The sequence below is a fragment of the Aphidius gifuensis genome, linkage group LG2 (assembly GCF_014905175.1).
Source record: "Aphidius gifuensis isolate YNYX2018 linkage group LG2, ASM1490517v1, whole genome shotgun sequence".
Classification (NCBI taxonomy): Eukaryota; Metazoa; Arthropoda; class Insecta; order Hymenoptera; family Braconidae; genus Aphidius; species Aphidius gifuensis.
Window position 1 is genome coordinate 4,000,667 of NC_057789.1, and position 15,942 is coordinate 4,016,608.

The following is a 15,942-nucleotide window of genomic DNA, read 5'->3' on the forward strand; positions in this document are numbered from 1 at the left end:
GGTAGAATATTTTATTGATTGAATATTATTATCAAATGAATTTAAATATTATTTTTTTCTTTTCTTTGAAATTAAGATATAAATTTACACGCCTTTTGATGCTCGTTCCAGATGAAACATCAAAATACACAATCGTGCTAAAGATCTTTTCACGTGACTGCAGTTGAAAATAATATTTAAAAAATAAAAAAAAATATCCAATTCGAATTTGGCCTGTCGTATTTGCACGATTTTAATTGGAAAATAAAAAAAAATCTCACACGAAAAAATTAAAATACAAATAATGATTATTATTTGAATAACATGGTAGTTATTTTTGATGAAGCTAATGGCTGTTTGGATCATCACAAGGGTTGTATCCAAGACAAATGAAAAATCAAATGAAAAAAAATATATAGTAATATAACAAAAAAGAAATGTTGCATCGCTAGTGCAAGATGTTACTTAAATAAAGTAAAGTTTTGGTTATACAAATATGTATATATCTAACAGCTCACTACTGGTTTATCTTTAACAAATATGTCTGAGTGAAAAAGTGCCTTGGATGGAGTTTGGTCGGCACTTTGACCAATGGTATCCCGTGGCGCGCGACATCGACGGTCTGACCGCCATTTGAACCAGTCTGGCAAGAACACACGTTTCAATGCTTCTTAATTTTCAAAAAACCAAATGAGTCCCAATAAAATTGTGTGGGAAAATAATTTTTATTTATTTATTTTTTTTTTGTTAATCACGTGGCGAAAAAAAAAATAAATCATTCGCAAAATGATAATTTAGTCAATGATTTTTTTATTTATATTTTTTGAATTTTAAATATTAAAAGTAGTTCATCTCAAGTTGTCATTGTCATACAATATGTATAAAAAAAAAAAAAAAAAAATTATATCTTTGAAAAATCCATGCAGAATACAAAACACCAGATTTTTTTTTTTTGTTTCCCCTTTGTCGTTGATCCACGCAAAGATTTCATAATTTTTTTTTTTTTTATAAAACACAAAAAATTATTATTAAAAAGATTGAATCTATATTCTTCATCAAAGCTTGTTGTATATCAGTATAAAAATATTTATCTATATAATATCAAAATAAAAAAAAATAAAAAAATATAAATCGACTTTAAAATACAAGTTGAGAGTAATTAAAAAAGAAGACTTTAATAGTTTCTTGGAGCTAGATAGAATTGATCACGTATTAAGTGGGATAAAAAAAAATAAATATATATATAAATAAGTAAAAGGATATATATCGAAAAGTTTCCAGGAAGAATCATATAGCGTTGTAGCTGAGAGTATATATATTGTGAGAGGAGCTTTCAAGGCCATGATGGGATGCTACAAGAGTCAAGTTGATCGAAACGACATTCAGGCCCCGTGAATCAATCTCATTTAGTTCACATGTGTATATCATCAATGTATGTATGTTGACAATTATATATATGTGTATGTTTTTGTGACAAAGGGGTCCCGCTTGTGCCAGCAAAAGCAACGACACTTGGCAATCAGCCAACAGTATACGAAAAGAAGCAGAAAATAATATCGAAACGCTACATGGAAGCCTACACGAACGACTGATTCAGAATTAGATGTTATCTGTGATGAGCCCACGGTTTATTTCTCCTCCTCCTTCTTCTTCTTCATCTTCTTTTTCTTCTTCGTCTTCTTTGATTCTTATTTAAACGCATTTATTTTTCATCTTGCCTTGTTTAGTATTTTTCGTATATAATGTTATATAGCAAAAATACATATATACAGCCAGGCAATCTAAATGGGACCCACGAGTCCAAGGGCCTGACGGTGATGATGCTTGGTGGTGTTGTTTTTGTAGTAGTTGTAATAATGGTAGGGGAGATGGGACCTACTCGCGCCAAGATACGGATCTTCTTGGCGCCACCATTGGTCGCCAAGTCTCTTCTTGATTTTTTTTTTTTTTTTTCTCTTGTTTCCACTCATTCTCATGGTATATGTATACATTAATAGATGTGTTGTATTTGTATATGGCCCGATATAGCTCTTTTTTTTCCTTGATGGGCCCCTGTGTGTTCCAAAGACGCCTTTCCAAAGTATTTAAACGTGGTTTAAGCGTAACCGATACTCCCAACAGGGGGTCCACTGAATAGTATATATATTATATCTAATTCAACGAGAGGGAAAAACTATGCTCCAACAAATTCAAATATTTTTTTTTTTATTTATTAAAATCAGACTGATATATGTCTGAGTATATTTATTGACTTGCCACTGATAAATGTCAGGTATTTTTAAATATATTATAATAAATATTTAACTATGTACTCCTTCAACTTGAAGGGAATGAAAAAAAGCTTTAAATTCAAGTGCCTTGGTATGAATGTATATATACATAACACACTGTCGTGGAAAAACCACAAGCCATTTGAATAAAATTATAATAAACTGACAAAGCTCCTGGTGTTTAGTACACTTTTACGTTGAATTTATCCGTAAAATGCGGCAATGAAACTAGATGCACACATTAAACGGAAACAATAAAAAAAAAAAAAAAAAACCAGAGAAAATAAATAAATAAAACAAGGTAAATAAAGCTGGTAAAATTTAACAAACATTTCAAGTAGAATTAAATAGATTAATTTCAAATTTATAAAGGTTTTTTTATTTAGAAAAAAATATCTATTTTGTAAATAATAAATTTACCTTATAGTGTAAGGAAAATTTGAGTAAATTGCGTCGTATATTTGACGAAAATAATGCAGCAAATTTTTGAGTAAAAAAAGATGCAGAGTTTGAAAAGATACGTGTGTATATCTTAACGTTGTATACATGTCCTCTGGCGCGTTCTCCTATCGCGATAATACCATTATGTGAATTCGTGATTTGCATATTTAAGAAAGCACACAGCACAGGAAAGCATAAACAACACTCGTTGCTTGCGGTATATATGAAACGCTGGGGTTTCCTCAGCAGATGAGTTACACGCACGGAAAATTTACGTAAATTTAATCTTTATATAAATATTTACAAGATTAAAAAATCCAAGTACATAAAAAAATTTAAAAAATTCATTAAATTTAATTATAAACATGCATAATGAAATGATGATTAATTAAAAAAAAAAAAAATAAACAAATAAAATGACTTTTGACTTGAGAAGGATACATTGACATTTGAAAAATAATATACATATTTGAGTGGCAGGTAAAATAGATTATTGTCTAAAAAACGTGGCTAAGAAAAAAAAATAAAAATAAATAATAACAGGCAGTTAGAGGGAAGAAAATTAAATGTCTGACGAGGGAAGCGAGGTGGCAGTCAAATGGGTGTAAACGTGAGATTAAAATCGGTGGTCTGTCGTATTTCGTTTCAGGATCGTTTTTCTCAAATAAATCTTGTAACAGGTTTGTACTTCTGAACTATATATATATCTATGTATACAAGATGACCACACGGTTCCCTTTGCTCTCGTCTTTTGGCTCCAAAAAGACCATCGACTTTTAATTATAGTCGTTTGGAAAAGATAAAGCAACCGTGTTGGACCAAAAAAAAAAAAAGGAAAATAATAATAACAAAACTAAAAAAAACAGGTCAAAATTATTAGCATAATTTTCACTTGTAGAATATATTTTTTTTTAAATCCCTGAAACATTTTATTTATCAGTGTGAGTTTCCATTATGACATGCACTCCTATTGACAAGCCCTTTTTTTCTTTTTTTTTTTTGTTTGATTCATCACACAAAACAAGCGTCAACTTGCTGGTCCACTTATATTTAACTAGATATATATCTGTTTTAATCATTTTTTCACTTTTTTTTTTTTTATTTTTACATTCTCAATCAATTACTTCGACATTTAAGATTAGATAAATAAATAAAATAAATGAATAATGATCATTCAAGCTGTGATGCGCAAGTTAAGGGTTAAATCTTTCAAAGAAAATGACACGATTCTTGACACATGTAACAATCTCATTTAGTGTTAAACGTTAATCTTAAATCTTTTTTTGAAAATAAAATATCTTTTTAAATAAAATAAAAGAAAAAAAAAAAAAAACAAAATTCGTTACGATTGAAAAATAAAGAAAAGATTTTGTAATTTTTAAACTTTTTTATTTGTTCAAAGGATTATATGGAACATAGCTAAGAACAATCTGTTTATGAAACAATAGAGAAAAGTGTTTCAGTCTCAAAGAAGAAATATTTCTATACTGCTATCTTGTAGATAAATAAAAAAAATAAAATAAAATAATGCTGACAATAATGAATGAGACGAGAGAGTATACAACAGTATTTAACAGGGTATCAAAGTGCCGCTATCTTTAACATCAATGTCCAATACTAGACTCCAGGTGTCACGGTTTAAAAATTAAAATCACAAAACAACAGTGATGCGGTGTGGAAGGTTTTATCCAACTAATAATTCAAAGCAATGATATTGAAAATCTACAATTTTTAACAATATATTTAATAGTATTTAAAAAATGCATATACATATGTATATATTTGAAGGAATATATATATGACAGAAAATATTTACAACGTCATGTTACCTAGCTGTGTCGTTATACCGGCGCCAGGCAATCTTCAAATCATTTTTTTATTTGTCTCTTTCTTTTTCTTTTTTTTCTTCATTTAATTTCTCTGTCTTTTAACGAAAAAAAAGAAATTTTTTTTCTCGCACTAATAGTATGACAAATATTTTCCTGATGGACGTATATTTTTGCGCCTATATTCCTCAAATTTTTCTAAATAATTTTTTATCTTAAAAGTGATAATAAAATTTTGGAAAATTAAATATATACACGTCATGGGTTTTTTTTTTTTTATTTTCTAGGTACTATAAATAAAATAAATGCACAAATTACTTTTATATATTTTCGTGGCACAAGACAAATTGATGTCCCATTCAACACAAATAATCATTTGTTGAAAGAATGTTTAATTAATATATAAAACTTTTTACATTTATGATATATGTATTTAAATATTTAAAATATGTAGTATTTTTTTTACTACCTTTCAGCTGTCTACTTGGCAATGATGTGTGTCTTGACGTGTTAATTAACGAATACTTAATCTATTGACGTATAGTTAGCTGTCACCAATATTTTGTGTTCAGTAAGCTACGATGAATCATAGAAATATTTAGAAAATAAAAAAATAACTGATAAGCAAATGACGACTGACCTGTCGAAAAAAAAAAAAAAAAAAACCAATGTATTATGTAAATTGTCATTTTCACTGTTACGTATGTTTTGGTAAAGTTTTTTTTTAATTTTAAAAATAATTGTAAAATTATTTAAAGAATAATTGAGTTATTCATTAATATTTTTTTTTTTTTTTTAAGTGGATCTATCAATAGACCAGGAGAATAATTATTGTAAATGATTTATCAAACAGCTGCTTATATTATCAAACGTTTTTGTACTTTATTATTATTTTTACAAATAAAATTTCATAAAGTACAATAATGTATCTATGTTATACAATTTTTGAAATGATAGTTTATCAATTTTAAGGTTTATATTGACCCAAATACGCACGGCAGTTTGGACAATTATGTTTAACATTGTTGCAACTGTCTATGCAACATGGAATACAACAACAAAGGGAACCAAATAGTAAAAGTACACTCAACAAACCAATTGGACTTAATTCTCGTTCAGTAGTTGTATCAATTAAAGCGTGGCAATGAGGACATGTCATCCTGCAAGTTTGAGGACCAAAACTAGTTACAACTACAGTTGTACTTGGTCCTGGCTGTGGTGCATGAGTTGGTGGTCCATAACCAGGTTGTCCATGAACTGGTGGTCCGTAAGGTGGTTGTCCATGAATTGGTGGTCCATAAGGAGGTTGTCCATTAGCTGGTGGTCCATAAAGTCGTTCATGTTCATAAGGTGGTGGTGCTGGCTTGTCCATGATTTGTATTTACGTACAACAAATATCTAAAAAAATAAAATAAATTACTTTTATATTTTCAAACATATATTTCTCGTGGCACCACCCAATTTTATTTTTCATTCAACACGTGGCAAATAATTTTTTTTTTACTTTTCATTTCTCTTATATAAATAATTCGTTGTTTAAAAAATGCTTAATTAATATATATAATACTTTACATGAATAGATGTATTTATATGTATTTAAATATTTAATTATTACTTGATTATAATTTAAACTATTTTTTTTTATAGAATACCTTTTAGCTGTGTTGCTTGCAATGATGTGTCCAAAGCTGATTTCAACACACGACTGATGGCTATGAATATTAGTTAATCTATTGATGTCGTTAACGTCAACAATATTTTTCCAAATTGCTGTATTCAGTGTGCTGCTATGAATAACACTTTAGTCATAAAAATATTTTTAAAATAAAAAATAACTGATAAGGTGATGACTACCTTGTCAAAAATAAACCTAATCATTATTTTAGAATGAAAAAAAAATATAATAGATGAATAATATATATATACATGTATATTTAAGTATTAATTTTCGATGAAATTGTTTTTTATATTTTTTGATCAAGCTATACAAATGGTATTGGCAAAAAAATATTCAGTGAGTCGCCATTCCAAAATAACACTTTGGTAATAAAAATACTGTTAAACTTTTGATAAAAAATAATTGATAAGCTGTTAGTCACCTTGTTAAAAATAAATCTTATCATTTTTTTAAAATAATAAATATTGGTTATCAATTTATTAACAATAAATAAAATAAAAATTTAATTAATTATCAAGTATTATTTATTTATTTAATTAAGAAAAATTATCATAGTATAAAAAACTGTCATTGTCACTGGTGTGTCAATTTAATATTATTTTTTTAACATAAATATTTTATGAAAAACTTTATAAAGTACAATAATAAAATATTGTCACAACTGTTAAAATTATAATTGATGATTAATTTCGAAGTTCACCCAAATACTGACCACATTTTGGACAGCTGTGTTTAACATTGTTGCAACTGTCCATGCAACATGGGATTAAACCACCAATGCAACAGCAAAAACAACACAAACAAAGTACACTCCACCATCCAGTTGAGCTTAATTTTTTATTAGTAGATGTCTTTATTATACATCTACAATGTGGACAAGTCATTCTGGTTGATTCAGAGCCTAAATTTGGTACAACTATAGTTGTACCTTGTCCTGGCTGCTGTGAATAAACTGCTCCTTGGTTTTGCATGATTTTTATTTACGTAATACGCACGATAAATAAATATCTAAAAATAAAATAAATAATTTCAAATTAATTATTTAAACATGTTTTTTTTTAATTGAATTGAAACAAGATAACTTGATGTTTCTGTTAACATCTGGCAAATAATTTTTTTTTTTCTCTATAATACACAACTAATTATTATCAAATTGGAAAGATTTAAATTAATATAAATATATTTTTAATTTGTTAAATATTCTTATTGAAAATAAATTTATTATTTTTACCTTTTAGCTGAATTGTTTGCTGTGATGTTGCTCAACACCAAGTGATATAAGATATTTTCACAGAAAAATTTTAACACACTTCTTAACTGCCAGCAATATTTCAATGATGTACTGTTGTATTTGCCAAGTGGTGATAAGTCACGGTCCAATCTTTAAATAATAACAAGAAATTGATAAGCCGATACATGAATGAGTCACCTTGTTCAAAATGTATCTGATAGTATCATGTGTTAAAAAAAAAAATTGTATTTGTCAGTAATTGTCACGAGAGTAGTTTACAGTTTATAATTTATCTATTATTCTATTTATTTATAAATTTTTATAGGTAAATAATTATTTTAATTTTTAACTAGACAAAAAAATTTAAGGTTAGAAATTAATTCGATAAAATTGAATCAATCTTTTAAAAAACAATAAAAATAATGATAATTAATATTTTTATAAATTTTTACCTTGTAATATTATGATAATATTTGATGAACCAAATTGTTTTTTTAATTAATTTATTATTCAACTAAGCTTGATGGATTTTATAACGCACTTAAAAAAATCCGAAAATGTTGTTACTCTGTCAGAGATGCTGAGTGCCTTTGTTTCAACGGGTTTCAACAAGTTCAACGCATTCTTCAAGTGTCGCGCGATGCATAAAAAAAGAAAAAAATATATTCGCAGAATACTGGCTTAGCTGTTTAAAATCGACTAATGAAAAAATTATATTTTAGACACGTGACTTTAAACAATCTCTGGTTGGTGGAAAAAAAAAATAATCTCGTCGCTGTTGCCATATAGCGCGAAATTTAAACTATTTTTTTTATTAATTAAAAATTGAAAAGAAATTATTGCAAACATATTATGAATTTGTAAATTAATGTCACAAATAGCACGTAATTTTTTTTGTTTGTATTGATTAGATTGCTTCTTTTAATTTTTGGTAATTTTTATCGCGATATTTTTTTTTTTAATATTCGCTAATGTAATTAATTTATTTTATAAAATATTTATAACATTTTTTATCATCAATTGAATCAACGTTAACGTATGAAGGAAATAGTAAGAAAAAACATTTTTTTCATTGATTTACAATATATTTAGTAATACAAATTTTTATTTATATAAAAAAAAAAACACCATCTTCCCAGCAGCTGGTCAGTTTATTATTTCTTAATTATTACATCAGATTCTTTTTGTTTTTTTTTTTTTTTTTTTTCAATTTATATTCGCATATGCATTTTATCTTATATATTTCTTGTTTTTTCTAAAGATATAATTTTATTAGTCTCAGTTAAGTTTAATTTTTTGGAATTAATTATTATTTTTTCGTTTTCACATGTATAAATTTAAATTTTGTGATCCGAAATTGCATTGTAAATGTTGCTTAGTCAGTTTAAAATTAAAATATAAATATTTTAAAATTGTTATTCATAAATAGTCTGTTTGTTATATTCATAAAAAAAAATAAAAACCACATGACTCGAGATGAGATAATAAATTTCTGTTTATATTTTAAGCTAGTAGCTTTTTGTTACTATTTCTTTTTAATTATTAATACTGAGTTTGACCGAGCAACATTGCATGTATAACATTATGTATAATACCGAGATATACCTCTACATATTAAAATTACATTTCTTCATTAATTAATATTTTTAAATTAAATTGTCTTGCGTTAGTCGGGCATATCGAGCCTTTGATTATATCGCATTAGTTTTTTTTTAAATTTATATCTACGTTAAATAAAAATTAATCAAATTATTTTAAACTCTCAATAAATATGAGAAATTAAAATTATAATAAACGTACTTTGAAATAAAAAAAAGTTATGCTTGTAATACAAATAAAATCTAGACAATTTTCAAAACACTTTCTATCACAGACAATTAACGTTTATGCGATTTATTTATCTGGCTTGATAATTAATAGTCAAGTGCGATTAATATGGCCCTGATGTAATTGGCAAAAATCCGTGAGGTGACAAAAAATATATATTGTAAAACAGTTTAACATTGCAACAACAATTATCGCACTTGAATTATTTCAAATCATCAATAGTACATTTTTATTTTCTTTCATATTTTAAATTTTGCAGTAAACAGATAATGATTGATTGAAAAACACATCAATTAACAAATTAATTACGCACCGATATTTAAAAAGCCAATAGAAAATTTTATGAAAAAAAAAAAAATACATTATTCAAACGAATATTGCTGAAAATAAAAATTTCAATATCATATAAATTTACTTTTTAAAATCCCCAAAAAATTAACAATCCAAAAAAATATTTATTAATAATAATAATTGCTTCGTTTCGATAAAATATATTTGATAGAAAATGAAAAAAACATTTGATAAATAATTTATATTAATAAATTAATTGTTACGAAAAAAAAAAATTGAGTTAAATTAAAAATAAAAATAAACTAAGCGCAATTATGATAATTATATAATTAGTGTTTTGAAAGAGTGACGTGTAGAATTAGTCATTGACGATTGCGTTTATGTACAAAAAGAAAAAAAAAAAAAATCTAGTTAAAATATATTTACAAGCTAAGTTACCTATACATTTTTTTAGTCTTAGTTGTTATTATTATTATCATCATTTCTTTTCGCAATTTTGCAAATCTAAAAAATTATATTGCCATTGGATATATTCTCAATAAATATTATTTATCCTCTCTCAAAAAAAAAAAAAAAGGTACACGTTGATTAGGCTTGGAGTTCGTTTGTTTTTCTTTATCTTTTTTCATACTGTATATATGAAATTTTCGTTTAACAATGAAATCATTATCTATGATTTTCAGTCTATTTAAAATACGCAAAATTATATCAGTGTATAAAACAAGTCTAATAATTAATCATCTTAAATGCAACGTTATAAAAATTGCTTATACAATTACGTACGTTAAAGACTAATCGATTTTAATTTTATAAATATTATTAAACAAATAATATACTAAATATTATTTGTGAAAAAAAAATTTAATCATTAACTATCTTCTTTTTTTTTTTAATTTGGATGGAATGTTTATTCACCTAAGCCGAAAATAATTATTATTCTTTCAACGAACCCAATTGCAATTATTTTTTTCCACCGGCAAGAACACATTATTTTATTTTTTTTTAAATATATTTAGGAATGCATTTTTAAATACATTAATTTACTCATGTCTTCTGTGAATTCTTTTTTTTTTTTTTCATAAAATAGAATGACACATAGTAAATTATTCAAATGGAAATTATTTTTTTCTAGCACGTTTCTAAACTTTTTTTTTAAATTCGAAATAAGTTAATTATTTTAAAAATATTATTTAAATTTTTTTTTGTATATCGAGTTAATTAATATTTAAAGATTGTTTTAGTCTAGCATTTTTTTGGATGTAAAAAATCCGTAAAATAATTATTATATTATAAATTCAAAGTGCAGTGCTTTCAATTGGTGATGATGTTGTTGATGATTGATTTTTTTTACAGCTATTATTATCATGTGTACAACAAATGTCATTTGTTAAATGATTTTTTTGCATCTCAGCAATATCAATGTCATCAAAAAAATCACTTTTCATTGTACCAACAGCACTGTCTGTACAAAAACTATCTGTTCTACATAAATCAAGATTTTTATAACAGTCTGAATAATTGAATGAATTTTTATCGTCATTTGTATTGTCAATATCTGGTTCATCAATATTTTTAAATGTCAAATAATCATCGGATTTTAATGTACTATCATTTGAACAAAAACTATCAGTATGATAGACATCAGCTTTTCGTAATGTACTTGAATTTGAATCAAAACTATCACTATGTGATAGTTTATTTTTTTCTCCATACAATGGATGTACATATTTTTGTTTTGGTAATGTATCTGAAGCAGTTAAACTTGTATGACGTGATAAAATTGAACCAATACTTGATGCAATACTCGATTGTCTTTTTAAATTATTATTATCATTTTCTAATAAATTTTTATTATCATTTGTTAATTGTTGTATTTGTCGAATACTTGTAAAAGCATTTTTAGTTTGTTCTTTTGTTGGTGATATTTTCATTCTTCTTAGATATGAACCTTTTGGTGAATCTTTTTTATTTTTTTTATTAATATCTTTATTTATTTGTTGACGTGATATTTCTCGATTTTTTTCAATACTATTTTTAAGTTTACCAATTTGTTTAAAATATGTACCAACAAAACCACCAGCTTCTGGTGATTTCCAAGATTTATCAATTTGATTTTGTTCAATATTACTTTGTTCATTTAATGCTGAATTTAATTTGTATAAAAAATTATTATCAATATTTTTTTGTTCAACAATAGGCTCATCATTTGAATGTCCAACAAATTTAATTTTTTCAATAATTGGTAATGATTTTTCATGCTCTGGAAATACAGATATTTTATTAATTTTCAAATCATTTATTTGATTTGTATCTTTCAAAGAAATTTTATTAATATCAGTTTCAAATTTTTCAATTTCTGTGTCATTTAATTTATTTTGATTTCTTGAAAATCTATTATTAAAACCACTTGGATCTTGTGATAGAATAATATCAGGTTTTTCATCATGAACAATTGAATCATTTGATTTTGAGGTTTGTCGTGAAAATTTACCACTAATTTTATCAACTTGACTAGCTTGCCTTGAATATTTACTACGTGGTGATATTTCTCTTTCAATTTCTCGTTCAAGTGTACTATCATCACAATTATTTTTTTTCTTTTCAATAAATGCCTCTTTAATTGGTCGTAATCCAGGTGTTAATGTTTCTGGTGTTGTTGATTCACTACTACTTGGACTTGGTCCAGTATAATGACGTATATCAAAATCCAAATCAGATGATAATGTTGCACCAACAGATAAATGCATAGCTAAACCCTCAAGCCATACTTCCATAACTTCAAATGACGGTCTTTTATCTGGATTTAAATCACAGCATAAAAATGCAATCATATAAAATGTTTCTGGACAATTTGCACAAAATTTTTCTCTAAATACTTTTTGATTTAATCCAAAATCTGATGAACGTGGTAAATAATCTGGATCAGCTTGTACACGTCCAATTATTTCACAAACAACAATACCAAAACTAAATATATCAACTTTTTCATCATATTTATTACCTTTCATCATTTCTGGTGCCATCCAATATGGATTACCAACAACAGTATAGCGTTTTTTCCTCTCTTTTTTTGAACATTTAATTTCAACATGATTATTAATACTATTATTACCACCACCAGCACCAATAACACCACCACTAAATCTTTTTTTATCATGACTATTATTATTATTATTATTTATTATTCTTGCAAGACCAAAATCAGCAACAACAACTGTTTTATCATCACGTACAAGACAATTATGAGAATTTAAATCACGATGTATTATATTCATTGAATGTAAATAAGCCATTCCTGCAGCAATATCTCTAGCAAATGATGTTCTTTGTTCCCAAGGTAATGGCTCATTTGTATCATGTAATAATGCTCTAAGTGTACCACCAGATATAAATTCAGTAACAAGATGAAGTTTTTTATCTTTATAAAGTACACCAATAAATCTTAATACATTATTATGATGAAGTGAACGTAATACAGCAACTTCTTTTAAAAAATTTTTTTGTGCCTCTTCATCAACACGATATAATTCTTTTAAAACCATAACTTCATTTGTTTCACGATGTGTTACTTTATATACTTGTCCAAAAAAACCTTTACCAAGTAGTTCACCTTTAACTAAATCACTTGCACGAAATATACGTTGATTTTTTGGCTCAACACGAAATGATCGAGTTCTATTTAAATCACATGTTGAACTTGATGGTGGTGAACAATCAAGTAACCTTGACATTGAACTACTACGTTCTTTATTTGTTGGATCACGTGATCTTCGTAATTGTCTACTTCTATTGCCACTTATGTAGCCCTCATCTCGACGTTTGAATAATCTTTCTTTACTTTCAGGACTTGATATTGGACTTGTTGCTGTTGATAAAATTGCTGATGGTGATGTTGGAAAATTTGTACGTTTTGATAGAGCATCAGGATCATGTTCAATTGTCAACTGTATAAAATAAATTAATCCATAATAAACACAATTCAAATTAATAATTATTTTAAATAAATTCTTACTTGTAAAACTGAATCTGAATATCTTATTAAATCTTCAATACTCTCGACTGGTTGATCCTTAACTGGTGTACCATTTATTTCAAGTATTCTATCACCAATATGTAGTGACATCAAGTCACCTGACATGTTGAGTCTGAAATATATACTCATGTTAATTAAACTATTCACTAATAATATTTAATATTTACTTTTTTGCCTTTTAATTTAACTCTGTGTTTAGAAAAAAAAAATAAACAACATCAACATCAACAATAACAACAACCAGAACAACATAAATAAAATAATCAATAAAAAATAAAAATTAGTGTTTTAATAAAATTCAATATTCGTGCATTGATAATATATTAATCAGGTATATTTGTACCTATTATCAACGAATCTGCAGCATAAATTAAATAGAACCTCCAAGACAGAGGCAACCAGCTTATTGATCTTTCCCCGTACATTTCTCATTAGCCTGTGATAGTTAATGACAATCGAATATAATTATATATACAAAAGTAATAAAAAAAATAAATAATATTGTTAAATTTTTAAACAAAAAAAAATATGACAATTATTTGATGAATGGAAAATAAAAATACAATAAATCAAGCTTCATCAAGCTTGACAAAAGTGCTCATATTTTTGTTCAATTAATTTTCCTGAATTTAATAATAACATGATGACATGATATCAATAAATAAATGAATAAATAAATAAACAACTTACTCTGAAATTCGAAGTAATGCACATCCATAACTTCTTGGACTTGGTGTTGCATCAACAGTTAATTTAATACCTCTTTGTTTTTCTGGACCTTTTGTATTTGGTGGTATTTCAACGAGTCTAATGCTATGTGGTTTTCTAACAAATGGATAATTTGATGTTCTACTGAGTGGTTGCATTTGTCGTTTATAACAACAACCACAATAAAGTTTTGATCTTTCAACAAGTGCATAGCTCTCACCATCACCAATAAAGCTACTGCATAAATTACAGGCAAAACATTCTGGATGAAATTTATGATCACCAGCAAGCATAACTGGTCCAGTGATAACTTGACCACAACCTTGACATGCTTCACCGTAAGAAGCCCAGTAATCATCTTTACAAAATAATAATCCATCTTTTTCAAAGTACCATGAATTAAGAGCCACATCACACGCTGAACATCTAAGTAATAAAATATCCAATTAATATATATTTTAAACAATTTAACAATTGTTACAATATTATTTTATAGACAATTGTAATTATATACTAACTGGAAACAATCAATATGCCATTCTTGATTTAATGCCTGAACAAATTCATCCTCATCAATAGCATTGAGACATCCAGCACAAATTAAAGGTCCTTCACCTTCACCTTCTTCACAAACATCATCACCACCACCACCTGGAAAAATAATATTACTCCAAAATAAATAAACAATTATAAAAATAACATTTGTTTACATTTATCAAAAAAAAACATTTCCAAGAATACGTTTGACTTTATTTTAATAAACACAATAAATTTAATTTGCAAATTTTTTTTACCAATAGACATTATTATAAATATATCAAATGAATCATATATTCAACAATAAAACGCGCACATTTTATTAAATTGCTGCTGTCAAACTACCAAACAAACGACATTTTAAATTTTTTTTTAAAGATACATTTCATTGCTCTTTTATATTAATTATTTCTGAATTTAATAATTAAAATATTATTATTAAATTATAAATAATAATAAATATTGTTAATAAATAATTATCTATTATTGTTAATAAATAATAACAACAACATTAATATTGTTGTGAGAGAAGGACAAGACGCCCACGCGAATTTTACGATGTGTCAAGCATCACTAAAAACAAAATCACATTCTCTTTATAATCACAATAAATTTATAAACAATAACATGATAATAACAATCATCAAATGATTATTAAATTAATAAACAATAATTAAAAATTTATAAAAACATACCACCACTGGTATTTAATTCGTCCATCACGGCATCTGTAAAAGCTAGCTAATATTTTTTTTTTTATTTCTTGTCAATTATTCACGTATGTAACTCCTACTTTAGTTATAATTCCCTCTCTCTTTCATTGATAATAATCATAATGACAATATGTACACACAATTGAACAAGTAAATGTGTATAAGTACACCCACGAGAAATGAGAATATGATAAAAATTTTATTTCTTTTTATTATTATCAACAAACAAACTTGACGTTTTCAGCCATGATGGTTCTCTTTTTTTTCTATCAAAGTAGTAGGGATATCTAGGACACATGGCGGGATTTATAAAAAATTTTTTTTTCACTTACTGATAACAGCTCAACAATTGATTTTACTCTATTTTTTATTTTTTTATTACTCTATTGCTTTTGACTATTTATAAAA

General features: G+C 26.1%; 2 protein-coding genes across 5 annotated transcripts; both read right to left on the minus strand.

Annotated features, from left to right (window-relative positions):
* Positions 1 to 5,483: 5,483 nt before the first annotated feature.
* Positions 5,484 to 6,298, minus strand: LOC122849388 (lipopolysaccharide-induced tumor necrosis factor-alpha factor homolog). The gene is made up of 2 exons (XM_044148084.1): positions 6,169 to 6,298; positions 5,484 to 5,914 (listed from the first exon to the last, which is right to left on the minus strand). The coding sequence occupies exon 2, from the start codon at positions 5,886 to 5,888 to the stop codon at positions 5,484 to 5,486; it is 405 nt and encodes a 134-aa protein (XP_044004019.1). The 5' UTR covers positions 5,889 to 5,914; positions 6,169 to 6,298.
* A 3,552-nt stretch (positions 6,299 to 9,850) lies between these two features.
* LOC122848351 (LIM domain kinase 1) lies at positions 9,851 to 15,772 on the minus strand. Of its 4 annotated transcripts, none has more exons than XM_044146360.1 (6): positions 15,520 to 15,772; positions 14,803 to 14,935; positions 14,267 to 14,710; positions 13,920 to 14,012; positions 13,556 to 13,688; positions 9,851 to 13,487 (listed from the first exon to the last, which is right to left on the minus strand). In XM_044146360.1, exons 1-6 carry the CDS (start codon positions 15,539 to 15,541, stop codon positions 10,839 to 10,841), a joined length of 3,474 nt encoding a protein of 1,157 aa, XP_044002295.1. In that variant the 5' UTR covers positions 15,542 to 15,772; the 3' UTR covers positions 9,851 to 10,838. The 4 variants fall into 4 exon arrangements, with proteins under 4 accessions (XP_044002295.1, XP_044002294.1, XP_044002298.1 ...); XM_044146359.1 differs by having other exon boundaries at positions 15,517 to 15,772; XM_044146363.1 differs by lacking the exon at positions 13,920 to 14,012.
* Positions 15,773 to 15,942: the final 170 nt, after the last annotated feature.